General features: G+C 42.2%; 1 protein-coding gene across 1 annotated transcript in view; it reads left to right on the top strand.

Annotated features, from left to right (window-relative positions):
* The first annotated feature begins 5,760 nt into the window (after positions 1–5,760).
* The window catches only part of CDC23 (cell division cycle 23), a 25,548-nt gene continuing 7,612 nt past the window's right edge, over positions 5,761–23,696 (top strand). The window contains exons 1-9 of the mRNA XM_019027328.4: positions 5,761–5,992; positions 6,081–6,153; positions 12,482–12,619; positions 17,051–17,093; positions 17,763–17,868; positions 17,972–18,104; positions 20,424–20,601; positions 20,683–20,780; positions 20,929–21,010. Coding sequence (XP_018882873.1) covers positions 5,832–5,992; positions 6,081–6,153; positions 12,482–12,619; positions 17,051–17,093; positions 17,763–17,868; positions 17,972–18,104; positions 20,424–20,601; positions 20,683–20,780; positions 20,929–21,010 — 1,012 coding nt within the window. The 5' untranslated portion in view covers positions 5,761–5,831. The remainder of the gene's footprint in view (positions 5,993–6,080; positions 6,154–12,481; positions 12,620–17,050; positions 17,094–17,762; positions 17,869–17,971; positions 18,105–20,423; positions 20,602–20,682; positions 20,781–20,928; positions 21,011–23,696) is intronic.

Raw genomic sequence — 23,696 nt, 5'->3', positions numbered from 1 at the left:
TTCTGTGTGTGTGTCTTTAATTCCTCTAGCACCACTGGGTTAGGGTCTCCCCAACCAAGCTGGTCTTGGCATTACTAATATCACCATTGTATCTCTACAAAGAGAGAAGAAAGGCAAAAAGATAACTAATGTCAGCTTGGAAATGAAAAACCTTTGAATTAGGCAGAGATTGGTGGTGCTGGAGGGTCAAGGAAGTAGAGTTCAAGGGTTTACAAAGGTGTTGAGGGGTCTACATCATTAAAGTTGGTAATTATGGCTTTAACTTTTTTTTTTTTTTGAGATAAAGTCTCTCTCTATTGCCCAAGCTGGAGTACAGTGGTGCGATCTCAGCTCACTGCAACCTCCGCCTCCCAGGTTCAAGCGATTCTCCTGCCTCAGCCTTCCGAGTAGCTGGGACTACAGGTGTGTACCACCACACCCAGCTAATTTTTGTATTTTTAGTAGAGATGGGGTTTCATCATGTTGGCCAGGATGGACTTGATCTCTTGACCTTGTGATCCACCTGCCTCGGCCTCCCAAAGTGCTGGGATTACAGGCATGAGCCACTGTGCCCGGCCAGCTTTCACTTTTTAAATGTTTAATACATAAGATAATTATTTAAATATTTTCCTCCTGAAAAAAGGGACAGTTTAAGTCTTGAGGGAATGAGTCTGTGATGCAGTTCCTGATGATTAGACAAGCATGAAACAGTTTATTACTCAGCTGAACACGGGAGGCCTCTGTGGTAATTTTGACTTGATTTTCTCTCTTTTTTTTTTTTTTTTTTGAGACGGAGTCTCGATCCGTTGCCCAGGCTGGAGTGCAGTGGCACGATTTGGCTCACTGCAAGCTCTGCCTCCTGGGTTCACGCCATTCTCCGGCCTCAGCCTCCCCAGTAGCTGGGACTACAGACACCCGCCACCAATGCCCGGCTAATTTTTTGTATTTTTAGTAGAGACGGGGTTTCACCGTGTTAGCCAGGATGGTCTTGATCTCCTGACCTCGTGATCCACCCTCCTCGGCCTCCCAAAGTGCTGGGATTACAGGCGTGAGCCACCGCGACCAGCCTGACTTGATTTTCTAAGTCACATACATATTAAAAATTTATTATTAGTGGCAGGCTTGGTGGCTCACACCAACATGGTGAAAACCTGTCTCTATTAAAAAAATACAAAAACTAGCTGGGTGTGATGGCTCACGCCTGTAATCCCAGCTACTCAGGAGCCAGGAGAATCGCTTGAACTGGGGAGGCAGAGGTTGCAGTGAGCCGAAATTGTGCCATTGCACACCAGCATGGGCAACAAGAGTGAAACTCTGTCTCGAAAAAAAAAAATTATTAGTAGCATTATTGACTAGTACTCCAGTATATCGATGTATCACGGATTATCCTAAGATTTACCCATTAAAAGATATTTGGGGGCTGGGCACAGTGGCTCACACCTGTAATCCCAGCACTTTGGGAGGCCAAGGCAGGTAGATCACTTGAGGTCAGGCAGTTCAAGACCAGCCTGACCAACATGGTGAAACCCCCATCTCTACTAAAAATACCAAATTAGCCAGGCATAGTGGCACATGCCTGTAATCCCAGCTACTCGGGAGGCTGAAGCAGGAGAATCACTTGAACCTGGGAGGTGGAGGTTGCAGTGAGCCGAGATTGCACCATTGCACTCCAGCCTGGGCAACAAGAGCGAAACTCCGTCTCAAAAAAAAAAAAAAATGTTGGGTTGTTTACAATTATTGGTGATTATGAATAAAGCTACTATAAATATTTGCCAAAAAAAAATTACCTGCAATGGATAATGGCTAAAGACCCCAAGCATAAGAAACCCTGATGTTGAAATACTACATAAGGAGGAGCTTGCAAATGAGAATCCTGTAAATTTTCCTTAAAGTACTCTTCAACATATCTGTGAGTTGCATTTATTTAATCAAAAATCTTATCTAGCAGGGCAAGAAATCGTAGGGAACCACAGAAAACAATGGTACCAACAGAAAATATTGTCGGGGCTGGAGGGAGAGGAGAATGGAAAGTGACTGGTAACAGATATGGCGTTTCTTTCTCAGGTGATGAAAATGTTCTCGAATAGGATAGTGGTTGATAATTGCGTAATTATGTTAATATACTAAAAACCATTGAATTGTATATATCAAAAGGGTGAACTTGGCCAGGCCAGTGGCTCACACTTGTAATCCCAGCTACTCTAGAGGCTGAGGCAGAAGGATCACTTGAGGCCAGATGTTCCAGACCAGCCTGGGCAACATAGTGAGACCCTCATCTCTAAAGTAAAGAAAATTAGCCAGGCTTGTTTGTACCTGCCTGTAATCCCAGCTACTTGAGATGCTGAGGCAGGAGGATCTGATGAGTCTAGAGTGACAGAGTGCTAGTTCTATTCAGTTGAGTATTATATGCTTTAAATACTATGGTTTTTTGTTTTGTTTTATTTTGAGACAGAGTCTTGCTCTGTCGCCCAGGCTGGAGTGCAGTGGCACCATCTCAGCTCACTGCAAGCTCTATTTACTGGGCTGAAGCAAATTCTGCCTCAGCCTCCTGAATAGCTGGGATTACACGCACACCACCATGCCCAGCTAATTTTTGTATTTTTGGTAGAGATGGGGTTTCTCCACGTTGGCCAGACAGGTCTCGAACTCCTGACCTCAGGTGTCTGCCTGCCTCAGGCTCCCAAAGTGCTGGGATTACAGGCATTAGCCACTGTGCCCGGCCAATTTATGGTACATTCATATAATGGATTATCATGCAACTATTAAGTATCACGATTTAGAAGAATATTAACTTGGGAAAATACTTAGAGTGAATTATCAAATGACAAATGTGGGCAGCACTGCAGTATGAAGCTATGTACACGGATGGAGAAACACAGAAACCAGTGATTTCCTTTGGGTGGGAGTTAGTGTTCTACATATTTTTCTTTTTTAAAAAAATTAATTAATTAATTAATTATTTTTGAGACAGAGTCTCACTCTTGTTGTCCAGGCTAGAGTACAGTGGCACGATCTTGGCTTACTGCAACCTCTACCTCCTGGGTTCAAGCGATTCTCCTGCCTCAGCCTTCGGAGTAGCTGGGACTACAGGTGCATAATACCACACCCAGCTAATTTTTGTAGTTTTAGTAGAGATGGGGTTTCACCACGTTGGTCAGGCTGGTCTCCATCTCCTGACCTCAGGTGATCCACCCATCTAGGCCTTGTTGGTATTACAGGCGTGAGCCACTGCGCTTGGCCCATATTTTTCTTCTCTTTTTTTTTTTTTTTGAGACTGAGTCTGGCTCTGTTGCCCAGGCTGGAGTGCAGTGGCGTGATCTTGGCTCACTGCAAGCTCCACCTCCCGGCTTCACATGTTCTCCTGCCTCAGCCTCCCAGGTAGCTGGGACTACGGCACCCGCCACTAAGCCTGGCTAATTTTTTTGTATTTTTAGTACAGACGGGCTTTCATTGTGTTAGCCAGGATGGTCTCGATCTCCTGACCTCGTGATCCACCCGCCTCTGCCTCCCAAAGTGCTGGGATTACACGCGTGAGCCACCATGCCCACCTCCCATATTTTTCTTTATAGTTAATGTATTCTTCAAGTTTTTGCCATTGACATTACTTCTTCTTCTTCTTCTTCTTCTTCTTTTTTTTTTTTTTTTTTGAGATAGGGTCTCTGCATCCAGGCTGGAGTGCAGTGGTGCAATCATAGCTCACTGCAACCTCAAACTCCTGGACTCAAGTGATCCTCCCACCTCAGCCTCCCGAGTAGCTGGGACGACAGGCATGCACCACCATGCCTGGATATATATTTTTTTAATTTTTAATTTTTATAGTAGTAGTGATAGGGAGGTCTTGGTATGTTGCCCAGGCTGGTCTTCAACAGCTGGGCTCATATGATCTTCCCGCCTCAGCCTCCCAAAGCACTGGGAATATAGGCCCGCAAATTGATTTTTTTAAAGGGTAAAATGGGCTGGGCCTGGTGGCTTATGCTTGTAATCCCAGAACTTTGGGAGGGCAAGGCGGGAGGATCATTTAAGCCCAGGAGTTTGAGACCAGCCTGGGCAACATAGGGAGATTCTGTCCCTATGAAAATTACAAAAAAAAATTAGCTGGGTGTCATGACACACACCTGTGGTCCCAGCTACTTGGGAGGCTGAGGCGGCAGGATCACTGGAGCCCAGGAGTTTGAGGATGCAGTGAGCCTTGATCGGGCCGCGGCCACTCCAGCCTGGATGACAGAGCGAGACCTTCTTTCTTTCTTTTTTTTTTTTTTGAGACAGAGTCTCGTTCTGTCGCCCAGGCTGGAGTGCAGTGGCGCGATCTCTGCTCACTGCAAGCTCCGCCTCCCAGGTTCACGCCATTCTGTCTCAGCTTCCAGAGTAGCTGGGACTACAGGTGCCTGCCACCACGCCCGGCTAATTTTTTTTTTTTTGTATTTTTGGTAGAGACAGGGGTTTCACCGTGTTAGCCAAGATGGTCTTGATCTCCTGACCTCGTGATCCGCCCGCCTTCGCCTCGCAAAGTGCTGGGATTACCGGCGTGAGCCACCGCTCCCGGCCGAGACCCTTTCTTAAAATAAATAAAATAATAAAATAACAATTTAAAAATAGATAACTTCTATATAACACCCAGGGAATGACAAAATGATTTCAAAAAAATTCCCGAGGGTTGGTAAGATAGTATACTACTATGAAAGGATAAAAACCAAAAAACGCCGAAAATGTTCATGTAATGTTTAAGAACATTGGGCTTTGGAGTAAAATCTGGTTTATAGTCTAGACTCTCTCCTTGGAAGAGTGATAGAACTTCTCTGAGTTTCCGTTTTTTCTTTTTTTTCTTTTCTGTTTTTTTTTTTTTTTGACGGAGTCTCGCTCTGTCGCCCAGGCTGGAGTGCAATGGCACGATCTCGGCTCACTGCAACCTCCGCCTCCCAGGTTCAAGCGATTCTCCTGCCTCAGCCTGCCGAGTAGCTGGGACTACAGACACGTGCCACCACGCCCGGCTAATTTTTGTGTATTTTTAGTAGAGACGGGGTTTCACCGTGTTGGCCAGGATGGTCTCGATCTCCTGACCTCGTGATCCGCCCGCCTCGGCCTCCCACAGTGTTGGATTACAGGCTTGAGCCACCGCGCCTGGCCGAGCTTCCGTTTTTCTTTCTATAAAATTGGGATGATACGAATATCATAGTGCTGTTTTTAGGATTAAACCAGATTATAGTTGTAAAAGGGCAGAACCTGTTGTAGGATAAGCCCTCAATAAATGTGAAATGTTAACAATTATTGTTAAATAAACGTTACAGAACAATGCTCTCACCCCCACCTCCCCGGGCTACCCGGGGTAAGAAAGGGTAGACAAAGAGGAAAAATCCTACACATGGGGCGATACATCCTCCTATCTTAAGGAGTAATCCAGAGGCTACCATGCATCTTTCCTAGCATATACATCACTTTGTCATTATCTGGTACAGAGTCGGCCCTGAAACTACACCCTTTCTATTTTTCATCCAATCACATCACCCCTAAAGTGAAAGGTACTCTCCCTTCTCCACCCTTTCTTGCCCCTACTCCCACCCCTAGCTTCCCAGTTTACTTTTCCCAGTCACTCATTCCCCTCTTCCCCGCCCCGCCCAGAGGTCGTGGCTTCTCCCTCGCCCCGCCTATTTTCTAATTTTCCCGCCTCAGTAGCTCTTGGCCATTTGGGGATGTAGTTGTTTCTTTTTCCCCGCCTCTTCGTGACGTTTCAGAAATAAGACCTATGATTGGTTTTTCCGGAGCAAGAGTCGGCCAATGACAGGCAGATATTTTTGGTGCAGATGGGCAGCCAGTATTATCGCCGATGATTGGCTGGAGTGGCCCGAGTCGGGAAAATGGCTGCGAGTACTTCCATAGTCCCGGTGGCTGTGACGGCGGCAGTGGCGCCTGTCCTGTCCATAAACAGCGATTTCTCAGATTTGCGGGAAATTAAAAAGCAACTGCTGCTTATTGCGGGCCTTACCCGGGAGCGGGGCCTACTACACAGTAGCAAATGGTGAGATGTTGGAGTGGGAAGGGACGGGGCTTGGATCCTTGGCCTTGGGGGGCTTGTCGAGCTGATCTAGTTTGTGTGGGTGTTCCAGGTCGGCGGAGTTGGCTTTCTCTCTTCCTGCATTGCCTCTGGCCGAGCTGCAACCGCCTCCGCCTATTACAGAGGTAAGGACATGTTTACAGTGAGCGCTCCCCATCAACCCAGTGGTGTGCCTCAAGAGCCACTGAGTGCCCTGTCATTGGAGGAGAGCAAACTGCTTAGCAGAAATGTTTGTAGAGGGAATTCAGGCATTCAAAGAGCTGAGTGTTTTAAATGATTTTATCCATTTAGTTTTCTTGAGCTTTGAAAGACTTGGTGGTGCTCTTATTTAAAGCTGGGGAGAATTAGTAAACAATTACTGCTTATGATTTCAGCCTTTTAGGGCTTATAGCCAAAGCTAGACATAAGAGTGCCTCATAATAGTAAATATTATTATAAGGAATTATTATAAGGATATCTCATAATACCCAAAAGGATGAGAAGAATCAAAAGTTTTGGTCTGGCGCGGTGGCTCACGCCTGTAATCCCAACACTTTAGGAGGCCGAGGTGGGCGGATCACGAGGTTAGGAGTTGAGACCAGCCTGGCCAACACGGTGAAACCCCGTCTCTAGTAAAAATACAAAATTAGCCGGACATGGTGGCGCGCGCCTGTAATCCCAGTTACTCGGGAGGCTGAGACAGGAGAATCGCTTAAACCCGGGAGGCGAAGGTTGCCGTGAGCTGAGATCGCGCCATTGCACTCCAGCCTGAGGGCAGAGCGGGACACTGTCTCAAAATAAATTAATAAATAAATAAATAAAGTTTTTACAATACCTACACTGTTGTCTGATCAGCATAGCAAATAATGGTTAAGTTTGGGTGCTGGGTTGAGACGACTCTGGGTTCAAATGACCTTTGGCAACTTAACCTTCTGAGCCAGTTTCCTCATCTGTGCAGTGACGACAGTAATAGTATCTACTCAATGGGGATATTGAGAGAAGTCAATGAGATAATAATATAGACCGCTTAGGAGTGTGCCTGGTGCTTGCATACATATTTCGGTCAAGTTCTTTATTAGTAGCACCAATGTGGGCAAATGATTTCTAAGTGACAGCCTTCTCATCTATAGATAATGTTAATAATTGCTGCGTTTTCAAGAAGATTAAATAAAGCAATAAGTGTAAAGCATACGGTATACTCTTAGGTAAATTTTTTGAGTCAATGCAGTTTATATCTGTCTCATTAGCTTTTACTCTTGTGCCCACTTTCATAATGCCTAGGCCCATCGTTGGTCCTGAATAGGATAAATAATTGTTTTTGTTGTTTAAATTTTAGATTCAGGGGTTACCTGTGCAGATTTGCTACATGGATATGTTGTGTGATTCTGAGGTTGGGCTTCAGTTGAACCCATCACCCAAATAGTGAACATAATACCTGATAGACAGTTTTATTTTATTTTACTTTTTTTTTTTTTTTGAGACGGAGTCTTGCTCTTGTTGCCCAGGCTGGAGTGCAATGGCATGATGGCTCACTGCAACGTCTGCCTCCCAGGTTCAAGCAGTTCTCCTGCCTCAACCTCCCGAGTAGCTCGGATTACAGGCATCCGTCACCACGCCCGGCTAACTTTTTGTATTTTTAGTAGGGACAGGGTTTCACCATGTTTACCAGGCTGGTCTGGAACTCCTGACTTCAGGTGATCCACCTGCCTTGGCCTCTCAAAGTGCTGGGATTACAGGCGTGAGCCACTGCACCTGGCCAGATAGTTTTCACCCTTTGCTTTCCTCCTTCCCCACTTTTGTAGTCCCCCGTGTCTGTTGTTCCCATCTTTAAGTCCGTGTGTACCCAGTGATCAGCTTCCACTTGTAAGTGAGAACATGCTGTATTTGGGTTTCTATTTCTGTGTTAATTCACTTTGGGTAATGGCCTCTAGCTGCATCCATGTTACTGCAAAGGACATGATTTTGTTCTTCTTTATGGCTGTGTCGTATTCCATGGTGTATATGTACCACATTTTCTTTAGTGCACCATTGATGGGCACCTAGATTGATTCCATGTCTTTGCCATTGTGAATAGTGCTGTGGTAAACATGCGAGTGCAGATGTTTTTTTGGTAGAATAATTTATTTTCCTTTGGGTATATACCCAGTAATGGGATTGCTGAGTCAAATGGTAATTCTGTTTTTAGTTCTTTGAAAAATCTATGAACTCTGTTAGTTCAGAGGCTGAACTAACTTACAGTTCCACTAACAATGTATAAGTGTTCCCTAAATAGGATAAATAACTATTGAATGAGTAAATAAAGCATATTTATTGAGAGGTAGAGCCTCAGTAAATATCACCCTCTCCTGAGGGTTTGTATTATATACAGGGATTTTACAGACATTGCAGAAACCTGACCATTATTGAATTATTGTGAAGTATTAGCTATTGGTTTGTTGAATAGCTTTCAGTTTGCTGTGAGAATGATTGATTCAGCAGCCTCTTTACCAATTTGTTGTGTACTTAGTGTTTTCAGGTCTTCTCTAGGGACTATCTCTGAAAAACCCGAGTAATGTTTTGATCTAAAGTGTAAACTAGAGTAAACCTTAAAACTGTGATTTATTTACTTTATTTTGTTTATTTATTTTTTTGAGATGGAATGTTGCTCTGTCACCCAGGCTGGAATGCAGTAGTTTGATCTCGGCTCACTGCAGCCTCTGCCTCCCAGGTTCAAGGGATTCTCCTTCCTCAGCCTCCTGAGTAGCTGGGACTACAGGCGTGTGCCACCACACCCAGCTAATTTTTTGTATTTTTAGTAGAGATGGGGTTTCACCGTGTTGGCCAGGCTGGTTTGAACTCCTGAACTCAGTTGATCCACCCACCGAGGCATCCCAGGGTGCTGGGGTTACAGGTGTGAGCCACCGTGCCTGGCCAAAACCGTGAATTTTTTTTTTTTTTTTGAGACAGAGTCTTGCACTGTTACCCAGGCTGGAGTGCAGTGGCTCAATCTTGGCTCACTGCAACCTCCACCTCCCAGGTTCAAGCAATTCTCCTGTCCCAGCCTCCTGAGTAGCTGGGATTACAGGTGCATGCCACAACACCTGGCTAATTTTTTTGTATTTTTAGTAGAGAGGAGGTTTCACCGTGTTGGCCAGGCTGGTCTCGAACTCCTGACCTCAAGTGATCCACCCCTCTCAGCCTCCCAAAGTGCTGTGCTGGGATTACATGCATGATTCACTGCTCTCAGCCATAACTGTGATATTTAAAGTTATTAAAATGCAAGAGTATTATGCTTGCTCAATCTACGTAGTAGATGTTTGTTATAGCTTACTCTCAATTTTTTTTTTTTTTTTTTTTGAGACGGAGTTTTGCTGTATTACCCAGGCTGGGGTGCAATGGCCTGATATCGGTTCACTGCAACCTCTGGCTCCTGGGTTTCAGTGATTCTCCTGCCTCAGCCTCCCGAATAGCCGGGATTACTGAATGTGCCACCACGCCCGGCTAATTTTTGTATTTTTAATAGAGACGAGGTTTCACCATGTTGGCCAGGCTGGCCTCAAACTGCTGACCTTAGGTGATCCACCCACCTCGGCCTCCCAAAGTGCTAGGATTACAGGTGTGAGCCACCACACCCGGCTTGCTTACTCTCAGTGTTTTATAAACATTACCAAGGAAGCATGTCATATAAGGCCTTAAACTCGTTATCCTTTGTCTTGGACTTGAAGCTTTTCTTTTCTTTTCTTTTCTTTTTTTTTTTTTTGAGTCTCACTCTGTTGCCCAGGCTGGAGTGCAATGGCATGATCTCCACTTACTGCAACCTCCACCTCCCAGGTTCAAGTGATTCTCCTGCCTCAGCCTCCCAAGTAGCTGGGATTACAGGTGCTCACCACCACACCTGGCTACTTTTTTGTATTTTTAGTAGAGATGGGGTTTCACCATGTTGGCTAGGCTGATCTTGAACTCTTGACCTCAGGTGATCCACCTGTCTTAGCCTCCCAAAGTGCTGGGATTACAGGCATGAGCCACCACACCCGGCCCTGAAGCTTAGCTTTCCTGAATATAAGATGTGACTAGGACCAACTGTGGCTTCTTGGTTTAAAAACTCAACCTGGCTGAGCATGGTGGCCCATGCCTGTAATCCCAGCACTTTGGGAGGACTGCTTGAGGCCAGGAGTTCCAGACCAGCCTGAGCAGCATAGTGAAACCATATCTGTACTAGAAATACATGGTGGTGCGGTGGCACGCACCTGTGGACCCAGTGACTTCAGAGGCTGAGGTGGGAGGAGGATCACTTGAGCCCAGGAGGCTGAGGTTGGAGTGATTTGAGATTGCGCCACTACACTGCAGCCCAGGAGACAGAGTGAGATCCTGTCTCAAAACGAAACAAAACTCATCCAAATGCTAAATGCCTCTAAATTACATGTAATTTTCAGTAGAACATTCCAGATTCTTCCCATAAGCAAGAATGAAACAAAAAAATTTAAGATTATATAATCCAAATAGTAAAACTTTCTGAATTATAAGGATATATAGACTGTTATGAATATATTTTATGCTGGGCCTATAGTATGCATGTATACATAGTCTTGTATAATCTGAATGCTTTTCATTATAATCCATTTTGTTTTCCTGATGATGCCTTTCTTGATTTTTTGTCCCATTCAACAATAACAAGTATTTCTTACTCAAAAAGGCATAATGCAGATGAAAGAGTTGGGGGGAAAGAAATAAACAAGTGGTGAGTTGATATGAGAAGGGCCTCCAGAATCTTAAATCAAATGGTCGTATTTAGGACATGTTGATCTAATGAAGAAAGCACTGAATATGTTTTGGTTCCAGTTTTGTTCTGGTGATATTTGGGGCAAGAAAGATGAGGAAAACACAGTTATTCAAATTTTAATTAACTCATCCTTAGAATTTGGAGGATTGGGCCGGGCGTGGTGGCTCATGCCTGTAATCCCAGCACTCTGCCGTGAGTTCAAGGCGGGTGGATCGCTTGAGGTCAGGAGTTCAAGACCAGCCTGGTGAAACTCCGTCTCTACTAAAATACAGAAATTAGCCAGGCATGGTGGCGGGCGCCTGTAATCCCAGCTGCTAGGGAGGCCGAGGCAGGAGAATTGCTTGAACCTAGAAGGTGGAGGTTACAGTCAGCCAAGATCGCACCACTGCATTCCATCCTAGGCGACAGAGCGAGGCTCTGTCTCAAAAAAAAAAAAGAATTTGGGAGATTGAATTTTTGTTTTTTGTTTTTTTTTGAGACAGAGTCTTGCTATGTCACCAGGTTGAAGTGATGTGGCGCGATCTTGGCTCACTGCAACAAGGCTCAGCCTCCCAAGTAGCTGGGACCCCCGGCACATAGTACCATGCCCAACTATTTTTTTGTATTTTTAGTAGAGGCAGGGTCTCGCCACATTGCCCAGGCCGGTCCTGAACTCCTGAGTTCAAGCCATCCTCTTGCCCTGGTCTCCCACAGTGCTGGGATTACAGCCACTGCGCTCAGCCAAGGATTGTATATTTTTAACTTAAATGTGACATTATCTAATTTTTTTTTTAAATAGAGAATTACAGTTGTGTTCTGTGCCTTCAGCAATACTAAATTATGACAAAACTTTATTGAAGTACAAAAAATATAAGTAATTGCACGTACATTGCATTTATGTAGGAATGTAAAAGACAGGAGAAGGAATAGAATGCCAGTATTAATACTGGATATTTTATGTGACTCACATTTTCCTCAAGTCAAATCTGTAAGGTCAGTATTATTGGCTTCATTTTACAGATGAAGAAATGGATGCTAAGAGAAGCTAAGTAACCTCCCTACCAATGTCCTGAAACCAGGAAATCAAAAAGTCAGAATTTGAATCTAGGTCCTTAACACCAAAGCCTATTCAACTTTCTACTACATTTATAGAAACAATACACATTTATGAGTGTGTTCGTTTAGTTTTTTAAAGTTTTCTTTTTTCTCCATCTTTTTATTTTGAAAAAATTAGAAAGAAAAACTTGGCCGGGTGCGGTTGCTCATACCTGTAATTCCAGCACTTTGGGAAGCCGAGGCAGGCAGATTACTTGAGGCCCTGAGTTTGAGACCAGCCTGGCCAACATGGCGAAACCCCATCACTACTAAAAATACAAAAATTAGCTGGAAGTGGTGGCTCACACCTGTAATCCCAGCTACTCTGGCAGCTGAGGCACAATAATCACTTGAACCTGGGAGGCAGAGGTTGCAGTGAGCTGAGATTGCACCACTGCACTCCAGCCTGGGTGACAGAGTGAGGCTCTGTCTCAAAAAAAAAAAAAAAAGAGTTCTATGGGCTTACTTGGTAATAAAATAAATTATAAAATTATATATAATGCATCTACATATTCTAGGTTTTTAGGAGGAAGAAAACAATCATTTTTCTCTTACATCTTGAAATTAACGAATATACTTTTTAGATTTGAAGTTTTGTTGTCCTATTCCCAACCACTTACATAAGCTTGTTTCTTTTTTAGGAAGATGCCCAGGATATGGATGCCTATACCCTGGCCAAGGCCTACTTTGACGTTAAAGAGTATGATCGGGCAGCACATTTCCTGCATGGCTGCAATAGCAAGAAAGCCTATTTTCTGTATATGTATTCCAGATATCTGGTGAGGGCCATTTTAAAATGTCATTCTGCCTTTAGTGAAACATCCATATTTAGAACCAATGGAAAAGTTAAATCTTTTAAATAGCTTAGCAATGGGCCACTGAATGAATGTACTTTATACATAGCAATAATTAAAAAAATATATCATAAATAAAGTTAAAAAGGATGGTAGAGAAGAAAATATTCTTAGGAATGACTAACAGGATAAGTAACAACCTGGTTATTTACTTTAGGTTATATAAGGTTCTTCATGCCTGTGAATTAATATTATTGTGTAAGAATTAAGTTAAAAAGCCTGGGCTGACTTTTAAATTTATAAATTCATTTATCATGTTTATAGTATATTTATTGTTTTTCTTTCATGGCTATTAAAAAGTATGACTGTAAAGGACAATGCAAGTAAACCAACTTAATACTGTATTGAATAATAAGTACAATTTATTATTTTACTTTGAAACATTATGAATTTACTTTCCTACTTTTTCTTAGTTGTTATCTATATAAATTGATAAAAAAAATTTTATATACTTCTTATTTCCTAGTACAGGTTGAGTATCCCTTATTTGAAATGCTTGGGACCAAAAGTGTTTCAGATTTCAGATTTTTTTCAGATTTTGGTATATTTGCATTATACTTACTGGTTGAAATAAAAAATGCTGCAGTGAGTGTCATTGGTGCTTTGAGTGTCATTGGTGCTGAAAAAGTTTTGGGTTTTGGAGCAATGCAGATTTCAGATTTTATGATTTAGGTTGATCAACTATTAGCATAGCTTGTATTTGTCAAGCGTGGTAAATTCTTGCAGTTATGGACTATGTTTAAGTCATCTTTGTTTTTTTTTTTTTTTCCAATTTACCATTTTAACATTTTTAAAGTGTACAGTTCAGTGTTATTAAATGAATTCATAATGTGCAACCATCACCACCACCCATCTCTAGAACATTTTTTATCTTGTAAAACTAAAATTCTATACCCATTAAACAATAACTCTCCATTTTTCACTTTCCCCAAGGTGGACCCCTTGGCAACCACTATTCTATTTTCTGTTTCTATGATCTGGACTACTCTAAGTACCTTACATAAGTGGAATCATGCAGTATTAGTCTCTTTGTGACTGGCTTATTTCACTTACCATAATGCTGTCAAGTTTCATCCATGTTGTAGCATATATAAGAATTTCCTTTTTTAAAGTTTAATAATATTCCATTGTATTTATATACCACAGTTTGCTTATCTCCATGAGTTTAAGAAAGATATTTTGAAATTATGGGATTTAAAAAGTTAATCTTTCACATACAATCTATACCTGTGTAGAAGCACTAATTTGAATGAGTTATGGTAGAATAGAACCAGCATTTGCTGAAGTTTGGGATAAAATAAAGTTCCTTAAGGCAAATATATAAAATATAAAAGGAAGCCTGGGCGGCATGGTGAAACCCCGTCTCTACAAAAAATACAATAATTAGCCAGGTGTGGTGGTGTGTGCCTGTGGCCCCAGCTACTTGGGAGGCTGAGATAGGAGGATCGCTTGAGCCCAGGTGGTGGAGGTTACAGTGAGCCAAGATTGTACCACTATACTCCAGCCTGGGCAACAGAGCAAGACCCTGTCGCCAAAAAAAAAAAAAAAGAAAGAAAAAGTCTGGGCGCGGTGGCTCACGCCTGTAATCCCAGCACTTTGGGAGGCAGAGGCGGGCGGATCACAAGGTCAGGAGATCAAGACCACAGTGAAACCCCGTCTCTACTAAAAATACAAAAAATTAGCTGGGCGCAGTGGCGGGAGCCTGTAGTCCCAGCTACTCGGGAGGCTGAGGCAGGAGAATGGCGTGAACCCGGAGGGTGGAGCTTGCAGTGAGCCGAGATCATACCACTGCACTCCAGCCTGGGCAACAGAGTGATACTCCGTCTCCAAAAAAAAAAAAAAAAGAAAGAAAGAAAGAAAAAAGAGAGTCTGAATGTTTACTTTGCTTTTTAACCTTTTATTTGAAAATGATTCCAAATTGACAAGTTGCGAGAATAAGAATAGTACAAAGAATACTTATGTACTTTTTTTTTTTTTTGAAATGGAGTCTTTCTCTGTCACCCAGGCTGGAGTGCAGTGGTGCGATCTCAACTCACTGCAACCTCTGCCTCCCGGGTTCAAGCCTTTCTCTTACCTCAGCCTCCCAAGTAGCTGGGACTACAGGTGCATGCCAGCATGTCCAGTTAATTTTTGTAATTTTAGTGGAGATGGGGTTTCATCATATTGGTCAGGCTGGTCTCGAACTCCTGACCTCAGGTGATCCACCTGCCTTGGCCTCCCAAAGTGCTGGGATTACAGGCGTGAGCCACTGTGCCCAGCACTTATGTACTCTTTATACAGTTTTGCCTATTGTGAACATTAATCCTATTTGCTTTATCATTTCTCTCTACTTTATCTCTACACAATGTGTGCATACACATGGAATTGTTTTACTCTGAACCATTTGAGAATAAGTTGCAGATATCATCATTCTTTACCCCAAATGCTTCAATTTGTTCTCTTTAGAATAAGGACATTTTCTTAAATAACCACAACATAGTTATCAACTTTAGTAAATTTCACACCATATTGTTAAATATGGCATTTGATACTATAGTCAATCTATTATTGAATTCCAATTTTTTGTTTTTATTTGAGATGGAGTCTAGCTCTGTCGCCCAGGCTGGAGTGCAGTGTTGTGATCTCAGCTCACTGCAACCTCCGCCTGCCAGGTTCAAGTGATTCTCTAGCCTCAGCCTCCTGAGTAGCTGGGATTACAGGTGCTCGCCACCATGCCCGGCTAATTTTTGTATTTTTTAGTAGGGACGGGGTTTCGTCACGTTGACCAGGCTGCTCTGGAACTCCTGACCTCAGGTGATCGGCGTGCCTCGGCCTCCCCAAGTGCTAGGATTACAGGTGTGAGCCACTGCACCCGGCCGAATTCCAATCTTGTCAATTGAGCCAGCAGTGTCTTCTATAGCATTTCCCCCTCAGTACCATCTAGAATCAGTTGTCATGTCTCTTTAATCTCCACTAATCTGGAACAGCCTTATTTGTCTTTTATGACATTGACTTTTTTTGAAATTTATAAATCTTCCCTCCCTGTTTCTTGTTCTTTCTTTCTTTTTTTTAATCAATAGAGTATTTTTTAGAGCAGTTTTAAATTCACAGCAAAATTGAGCAGAAAGTACAGGAATTCCCATATATCTCCTTCTCCCCTCTCACAGAGGTTCTGTCACCATCAGTATCCTGCACCAGTGTGATATATTTGTTGTAATCAGTGAACCAGGATTGACACATATCAACAAAAATCCACAGTTTACATTAGGGTTCACCCTGTGTTGTACATTCTGTGGGTTTGACTTCTTTTCCCTTTCCATTTCCCCTTCCTTTCCTTTCCCTCTCTCCTCCTTTTTTCACATATTCTTGGTATGTGAATCTTTCCCTTTTGTTAATAGAACATTCTTCATTTTGGATATGTCTGATGTTTTTTCACAGGGCATCGCATCTAGTGTTATACAATGCCTTTAAGCCCCTCACTGCTAATGTTAATTTTGATCATTTGATGAAGATGTTATCCATTTTCTCCACTGTGTAATTACTGTTATTTCCCTTGCAACTCATCAACAATCTGTGCGGATAACACTTTAAGACCATGCAGATATCTTGCTCCTCATACAAATTTTTCTCTAAATTTAGTATTCATTGTTAATTTTTATCTGAAGCAATCTTTACTATAATGTTTCAAAATGATGATTATCTACTCTAGCATTCTGTCTGCATTTACTACTCAATGCTTGGCATTCTACTTTTAAGAAAGAGCCTTCCCTCCCTTTCCCCATTTATTTATCTATTTAGTATCAGTATGGACTCATGGATTCCTATATTTTTAATTGTACATAATTCATTACTTAATTATTTTGGTGCTCAGATAACTCCAGATTTGGCCAGGGAGCCCCTGAAGAGTTATTTGAAATTAGTGACCAGCTGGGCGCAGTGGCTCACGCCTGTAATCCCAACACTTTGGGAGGCCAAGGTGGGCAAATCACTTGAGGTCTGGAGTTCGAGACCAGCCTGACCAGCACGATGAAACCTCATTGCTACTAAAAATACAAAAATTAGCCAGGCGTGTTGGCGGGTGCCTGTAATCCTAGCTACTCGGGAGGCTGAGGCTGGAGAATCACTTGAACCTGGGAGGCAGAGGTTGCAGTGAGCTGAAACCACGCTACTGCACTCCAGCCTGGGCAACAAAGCAAAGTGAGACTGTCTCAAATAAATAAATAAATAAATAAATAAATAAATAAATAAATAAATAGTGACCAAAAGTCAATGCCATTTTGGTTGAACTTGGCCCTTTAGGTAGGATCAGGTTGCTAGTTTTAGAGTATGTTTTAGAATAAACTGAAAAAAGACCTATTTGTTGATTTTCTCTTACAGTCTGGAGAAAAAAAGAAGGACGATGAAACAGTTGATAGCTTAGGTATGAATTTTTTTCTTTTACCTTTTGACCTAAAAAGCAGGGTTGCAAACTTAAATGCCTCCAACAGCCAGGCAGGTAATATGAATGGTCTGAGGATAACCATTACAAATTGGAAAGCACCTGGCTTATCTCAGCTACCTTGTACCCAGCTATAGCTGAGGGCTGTCTTGGGGGAATCTGGGGTTGGTATTGTGATGGCTTTCTTCCCTTGGCCCTACCCTGTTCCCTGCAACCTGAAGCTAGAAATTTAGAGTTTTAGTTGAGGTTTTTGATTTTTAAACATTCATAACGAATTCAAATAAAAAAAAAACTGTGTGGGTCTAACAGAATGACTGTAAACCCATTAGTAGTTGCAATTTCTGGAATACAGTAAATGGGTTGTGTAAGATATCATTGGTACCTTGTGTTTGCTAGAGGTTTCAGGTGTAACTTTCATTGATGCTAAAGAGAATATCTATGCATATGAAAATGAGCTGGGTGCAGTGGCTCACACCTATAATCCCAGCACTTTGGGAGTCTGAGGCGGAAGGATCACTTGAGTCCAGGAGTTTGAGACCAGCCTAGGGAACATAGCAAGACCCTGTCTCTAGAAAAATAAATAAATAAATAAAATAAGAAAATAAAAACCAGCATCCTAACCTTAGAACAGAGAGTCTGTTTCTTTCCTAGGCCCCCTGGAAAAAGGACAAGTGAAAAATGAGGCTCTTAGAGAATTGAGAGTGGAGCTCAGCAAAAAACACCAAGCTCGAGAACTTGATGGATTTGGACTTTATCTGTAAGTGTTACAGTAATTTGGAACTTTCTGTAACATATTCTCCTGAGTAGAAAGCAGCTACTAAATAGCATTAACTTCTGTGATTGTTTCTTTTTTTTCCCAGGTATGGTGTGGTGCTTCGAAAACTGGACTTGGTTAAAGAGGCCATCGATGTGTTTGTGGAAGCTACTCATGTTTTGCCCTTGCATTGGGGAGCCTGGTTAGAACTCTGTAACCTGATCACAGACAAAGAGATGGTAAATTGTGATGAGCTATGTGAAAAACCCTCTGCTTCAAGCCTTTTGTAATTCTGTAGTAATATAGGGGTGGGGAAAGTTTTGGCAGGCCTTTGGTTATAGTTCTCCCTTTGCTGCGCCTCTGGTGTCTTTCGCTGTTTTGGAAGCAAGTCTTTGTTTGAAAGACTGATGGCTAGCTCTTTTTCAGTAGTTGCTGTTGGATTTGTATCCAGTTATACTAGAATATTTTTTTCATATTCATGTTTTCACATTTCAGTTCTATTGTGACTTGTTTTTGTTTTTGTTTGAGACGGAGTCTTGCTCTTTCATCTAGGCTGGAGTGCAGTGGTGCGATCTTGGCTCACGGCAACCTCTGCCTCCCAGGTTCAAGCAATTCTTCTGCCTCAGCCTCCCAAGTAGCTGGGACTACAGGCACGCACAACCATCCCCAGCTAATTTTTGTATTTTTAGTAGAGATGGGGTTTCACCATGTCGGCCAGGCTGGCTTCAAACTCCTGACCTCAGGTGATCCTCCTGCCTCAATCTCCCAAAGTGCTGGGATTACAGGCATGAACCACCACGCCCAGCCTACTGTTACTTATTTTATAGACTGAATATTATTGTAGTTTGTCCCCTAATCCTAAAGATGCTATAGGAAAGGTTTCTCTGCTATCAAGAATTGTATTAAAACATTATGGCCAGGCACGGTGGCTCATGCCTGTAATCCTAGCACTTTGGGAAGCCAAGGTGGGTGGATCACCTGAGGTCAGGAGTTCAAGACCAGCCTGGTCAACATGGTGAAACCATGTCTCTACTGAAAATATAAAAATTAACCAGGTGTGGTGGTGGATGCCTGTAATCCCAGCTACTCAGGAGGCTGAGGCAAGAAAATCACTTGAACTTGAGGGGCAGAGGTTGCAGTGAGCCCTGATGGTGCTATTTCACTCTAGCCTGGGTGAAAGAGCGAAACTCTGTCTCAAACAAACAAACAAACAAACAAAAAAACATTGTTCAGGCCTCTTCTGAGCTGTCATGGATTCTGTAAAGATTCGGAAATTTGCTTATTAAAGAAATAATGTATACTAAGTTGTTCTTAAACTCCAGTCATTTTATTAGCCATTAGTAGAGGACATTGTCTATAGTGTTTATTTTGCTGTTCTTCAGTAGTTAATGGAAGCAACAATACACTTCTTTTTTTTGGCCTTAAAGTCTTGTTGATTTCCCCCAGTAATGATTTATGTCACTAAATCTGTATCTGAAATCTTATCTTGGTTTACTTTTATTCACCTATGTGTAACTGCCTGCTAGACTTTCATTGAAGGTTTGTTAAACAATCTCTGGATTCAAAATAGCAAAACCAAATTCCTTGTCTTGCCTACTAAATTATTTCTCCCAACTTGATAGACTTTTACTAGCATCGCTATTAACGACATCCAGTTTTGACACATTAGAGTCATACTTGTGTCTTCCTTTTCTCTTATCTGCCTTTATCTAGTCTGTCATGAGACATAACCATAGTTTCTTGTATACATCTCTTTCTCTTGGTTTCCTTTATCATCTCTGTTGTCATCTCAAATTTGGATTACTTATAAGTAATGGGTACTTTCTATCTAGGGTTCCCATTTTTATACTTCCATTTCCAAGTCATCTGCATACTGTTTCCAAACTATTTCTTTCTTTTTTTTGTTTGTGGAGATGAGTTTTCACTCTCTTGTCAGGGCTGGTGTCAAACTCCTGGCCTCAAGGGATCCTCTCCCATAGCCTCCCAAAGTGCTGGGGTTGCAGGCTTGAGCCATTCCACCTGGCCTGTTTCCAAACTTATTCTTAAAGCTCCCATGTCATCATGTCATTCTCTTACTGAATATTTGCAGTGGTTCCCTATTGTATCCCATTATCTGTTGTACCCTAGGATGCGCTCTACCAGTTCAGTTTGATTTTTCTGCTACTTCCCAGTACATAGCCTCCCTGCAAACCAAGCTAGTTTCTTTGTCCTACTCACTCACAATCATCATGACTGTTTTGCCTCTCCTTATGCTATTACCCGTGTCTAGACTATTGTCTTCTTTCTCTTCCTCTCCCCTTTTGTATTCAAATCCTACCCATTCTCTAAGACTCACCTCAAATCCTGTCTTTTCTTTGGAGCCTTTCCCAACTAGGCTATTCCTCCCTATTATGCTTGTAAGTCATATTCAGTTAATTGGACTGTCCTGTTTTCATTACTAGGTGTTCTAATAAAATTTTAGTGATAAATTCCTTTAGATAATAAAGATAGTTCCTGGATGTTTGTTTGAGAGAGAGGTCAAGTTATATTAAGTGTGTCCCTCTCTCTCCTGCTGCCAGCTGAAGTTCCTGTCTTTGCCAGACACCTGGATGAAAGAGTTTTTTCTGGCTCATATATACACAGAGTTGCAGTTGATAGAGGAGGCCCTGCAAAAGTATCAGAATCTCATTGATGTGGGCTTCTCTAAGAGCTCATATATTGTTTCCCAAATTGCAGTTGCCTATCACAATATCAGAGGTGAGTGAATAAAGACAATGAAATACTATCAGACCCTGACAGGTGCATTGTGCTGTTTTCTGAACTATCTTCTTTCTGCAGATATTGACAAAGCCCTCTCCATTTTTAATGAGCTAAGGAAACAAGACCCTTACAGGATTGAAAATATGGACACATTCTCCAACCTTCTTTATGTCAGGGTGAGCTGCTTCCCTTGCTTGGATTTGATTAAGCTCTTTTGTGCACTAATCTCCCGGGTTGGATTGTCACCCACTTGTATTAGCTACAGGAAAAATAATTTAGGGAGTTCTTTTTTCATGCTTATATTGTCTTTTTCTTTTATCCCAGAGCATGAAATCGGAGTTGAGTTATCTGGCTCATAACCTCTGTGAGATTGATAAATATCGTGTAGAAACGTGCTGTGTAATTGGTAAGAATTAACTACATTTTTTCTTTTAAGATTTATATTTATTATAAGTAACACGTGAAAATAACCACAATTAGCTAGGGATGGTGGTGCATGCCTTTAGTTTCCTCTACTCAGGAGACTGAGGCGGGAGGATCGCTTGAGAGCCCAGATGTCAGGGCAGCAGTCAGCTGTGATCACGTCACTGCACTCCAGGGCTGGGCAACAGAGTGAGAGCCCATCTCTTAAACAAACAAACAAACAAACAAACAAGCAAACAAAAACTCAATAATACAAAAGTGCCAAAGGTAACAAATACATACCATAGAATGTGAAAGCTCACTGATTAATCCTACTCTGAAGATTGTTTGGTGAACATGATTCCAGGATATTTTTCTGTGCAAATATTAAAAATGTATGTGTAGGGGCTGGGCGCGGTGGCTCATGCCTGTAATCCCAGCACTTTGGGATGCCAGGGCAGGCAGATCATGAGGTGAGGTATTTGAGACCAGCCTGGCCAATATGGTGGAATCCCATCTCTACTAAAAATCCAAAAATTAGCCGGGTGTGGTGGCATGTGCCTGTAGTCCCAGCTGCTTGGGAAGTTGAGGCAGAAGAATCACATGAACCCGGGAGGTGGAGGTTGCAGTGAGCCAAGATCGCGCCACTACACTCCAGCCTGGGCGATAGAGTGAGACTCCGTCTCAAAAAAAAAAAAAAAAAAGTATGTATTACATGTGTATGTCTATATTGTTTGCTTGCCAAAACTGTATCATTATACATAGTGCTATCTAACTTCCTTTTTTTAACTTGATGATATATCTTTGCCATCTTTTCATGTTAGTACATTTAAACTTGTATTATTTTTGATGACTAGCATTTTATAGATGTACTTTTTTTTTTTTTTTTTTTTTTTGGAGACGGAGTCTCGCTCTGTCGTCCAGGCTGGAGTGCAGTGGCTGGCGCCATTGGCTCACTGAAAGCTCTGCCTCCCGGGTTTACACCATTCTCCTGCCTCAGCCTCCCAAGTAGCTGGGACTACAGGTGCCCGCCACCATGCCCGGCTAATTTTTTGTATTTTTAGTAGAGACGGGGTTTCTACTACTACAACGATTATTTTTTTTAAACATATTTTTAACAGTTCTTTTTAAAACAGAGACAGTTAAAATCAAAGGAAGCCAGGCATAATTACTAGCTTCAGTATTCTTAGTGACTTGGGAGGCTGAGGCAGGAGATGGCTCGAACCCAGGGTTCGAGTCCAGCCTGGGCAACCCCATCTGGCTTTAGACAGTGAGACTCTGTCTCTATTTAAAAAAAAAAAAAAAAAAAAAAAAGAAAGGAAAAAAAAAGGCCAGGCGCTGTGGCTCACGCCTGTAATCCCAGCACTTTGAGAGGCCAAGGCAGGTGGATCACGAGGTCAGGAGATCGAGACCATCCTGGCTAACACGGTGAAACCCCATCTCTACTAAAAATACAAAAAATTAGCTGGGTGTGGTGGCGGGCGCCTGTAGTCCGAGCTACTCGGGAGGCTGAGGCAGGAGAATGGTGTGAACCCTGGAGGCGGAGGTTGCAGTGAGCCGAGATCGTGCCACTGCACTCCAGCCTAGGCGACAGAGCGAGACTCCATCTCAAAAAAAAAGGCCGGGCACGGGGGCTCACAGCGCCTGTAATCCCAGCACTTTGGGAGGCCAAGGCGGGTGGATCATAAGGTCAGGAGTTCGAGACCAGCCGGGCCAACATGGTGAAACCCTGTTTCTACTAAAAATACAAAAATTAGCTAGTTTGGCAGGCACCTGTAATCCCAGCTACTCGGGAGGCTGAGGCAGGAGAATTGCTTGAACCCAGGAGGCGGAGGTTGCAGTGAGCCAAGATCATGCCACTGTGCTCCAGCCTGGGCAACAGTGAGACTCCATCTCAAAAAAAAAAAAAAAAAAATCAATATATATGAGAAGAATAATTATTTAGAAGCTTCTTTTTTCTTTCTTTTAATAATCATTCGAGGTGAACTCCTTAATGAATTGTGTTTTTTTCCTTAATATATCCATAATGCCCAGTAAAATTTCTGCATACAGTCAATAAATGTTTGTTGAATTCAGCCCACCTACCATAAAAATCAGAGCAGGGAACATTAGATATGACAAAAAATAATACGCTAGCTTTCATATTATAGCCAGTTCAGAGGAAGTGAAAAGGAGAAAGAAGGATGGGGAGAAGAAAAGGAAACTGAGGACCTGAGAGAATGAGACAATCTTAAGAGTAGAGTGATGGCAAGAATCTCCTACTTGTTTAGTCCTGGCTTCTTTTGCTTTTATGTCTTGATGTGACTTGCTCCCTTCTGTACCTGTCAGTCACAATCTCTACTTGAGCGGCAGCATTTTATTTTTTATATATATATAAAATATATATTATATATTTTTATATATAATATATATTATATATTTATATATATATATTTTACATATATGTATACTGCAGTATAGCATAGTTAAGCTTTGGACTCTGAGCCAGGTTGCCCAAATTTAAATTCTGGTTTAGATACTAACTAGCTGTGTAATCTTGGACAAGTTACCTAACCTTCTGTGCTTTAGTTCCTTCATCTGTAAAAGGAGAATAATAAAATGTGAGCCACTGTGCCTGGCCCATAAAGGAGATTTTTTAAGGTGCAGGGTTTCTTTTGCTTGCTGTACCTTTCCCCCTTTAAGTTACTTGT

This window comes from Gorilla gorilla, chromosome 4 (genome assembly GCF_029281585.2).
Source record: "Gorilla gorilla gorilla isolate KB3781 chromosome 4, NHGRI_mGorGor1-v2.1_pri, whole genome shotgun sequence".
Taxonomy (NCBI): Eukaryota; Metazoa; Chordata; class Mammalia; order Primates; family Hominidae; genus Gorilla; species Gorilla gorilla.
This window is presented reverse-complemented; position numbering and strand designations above follow the sequence as displayed.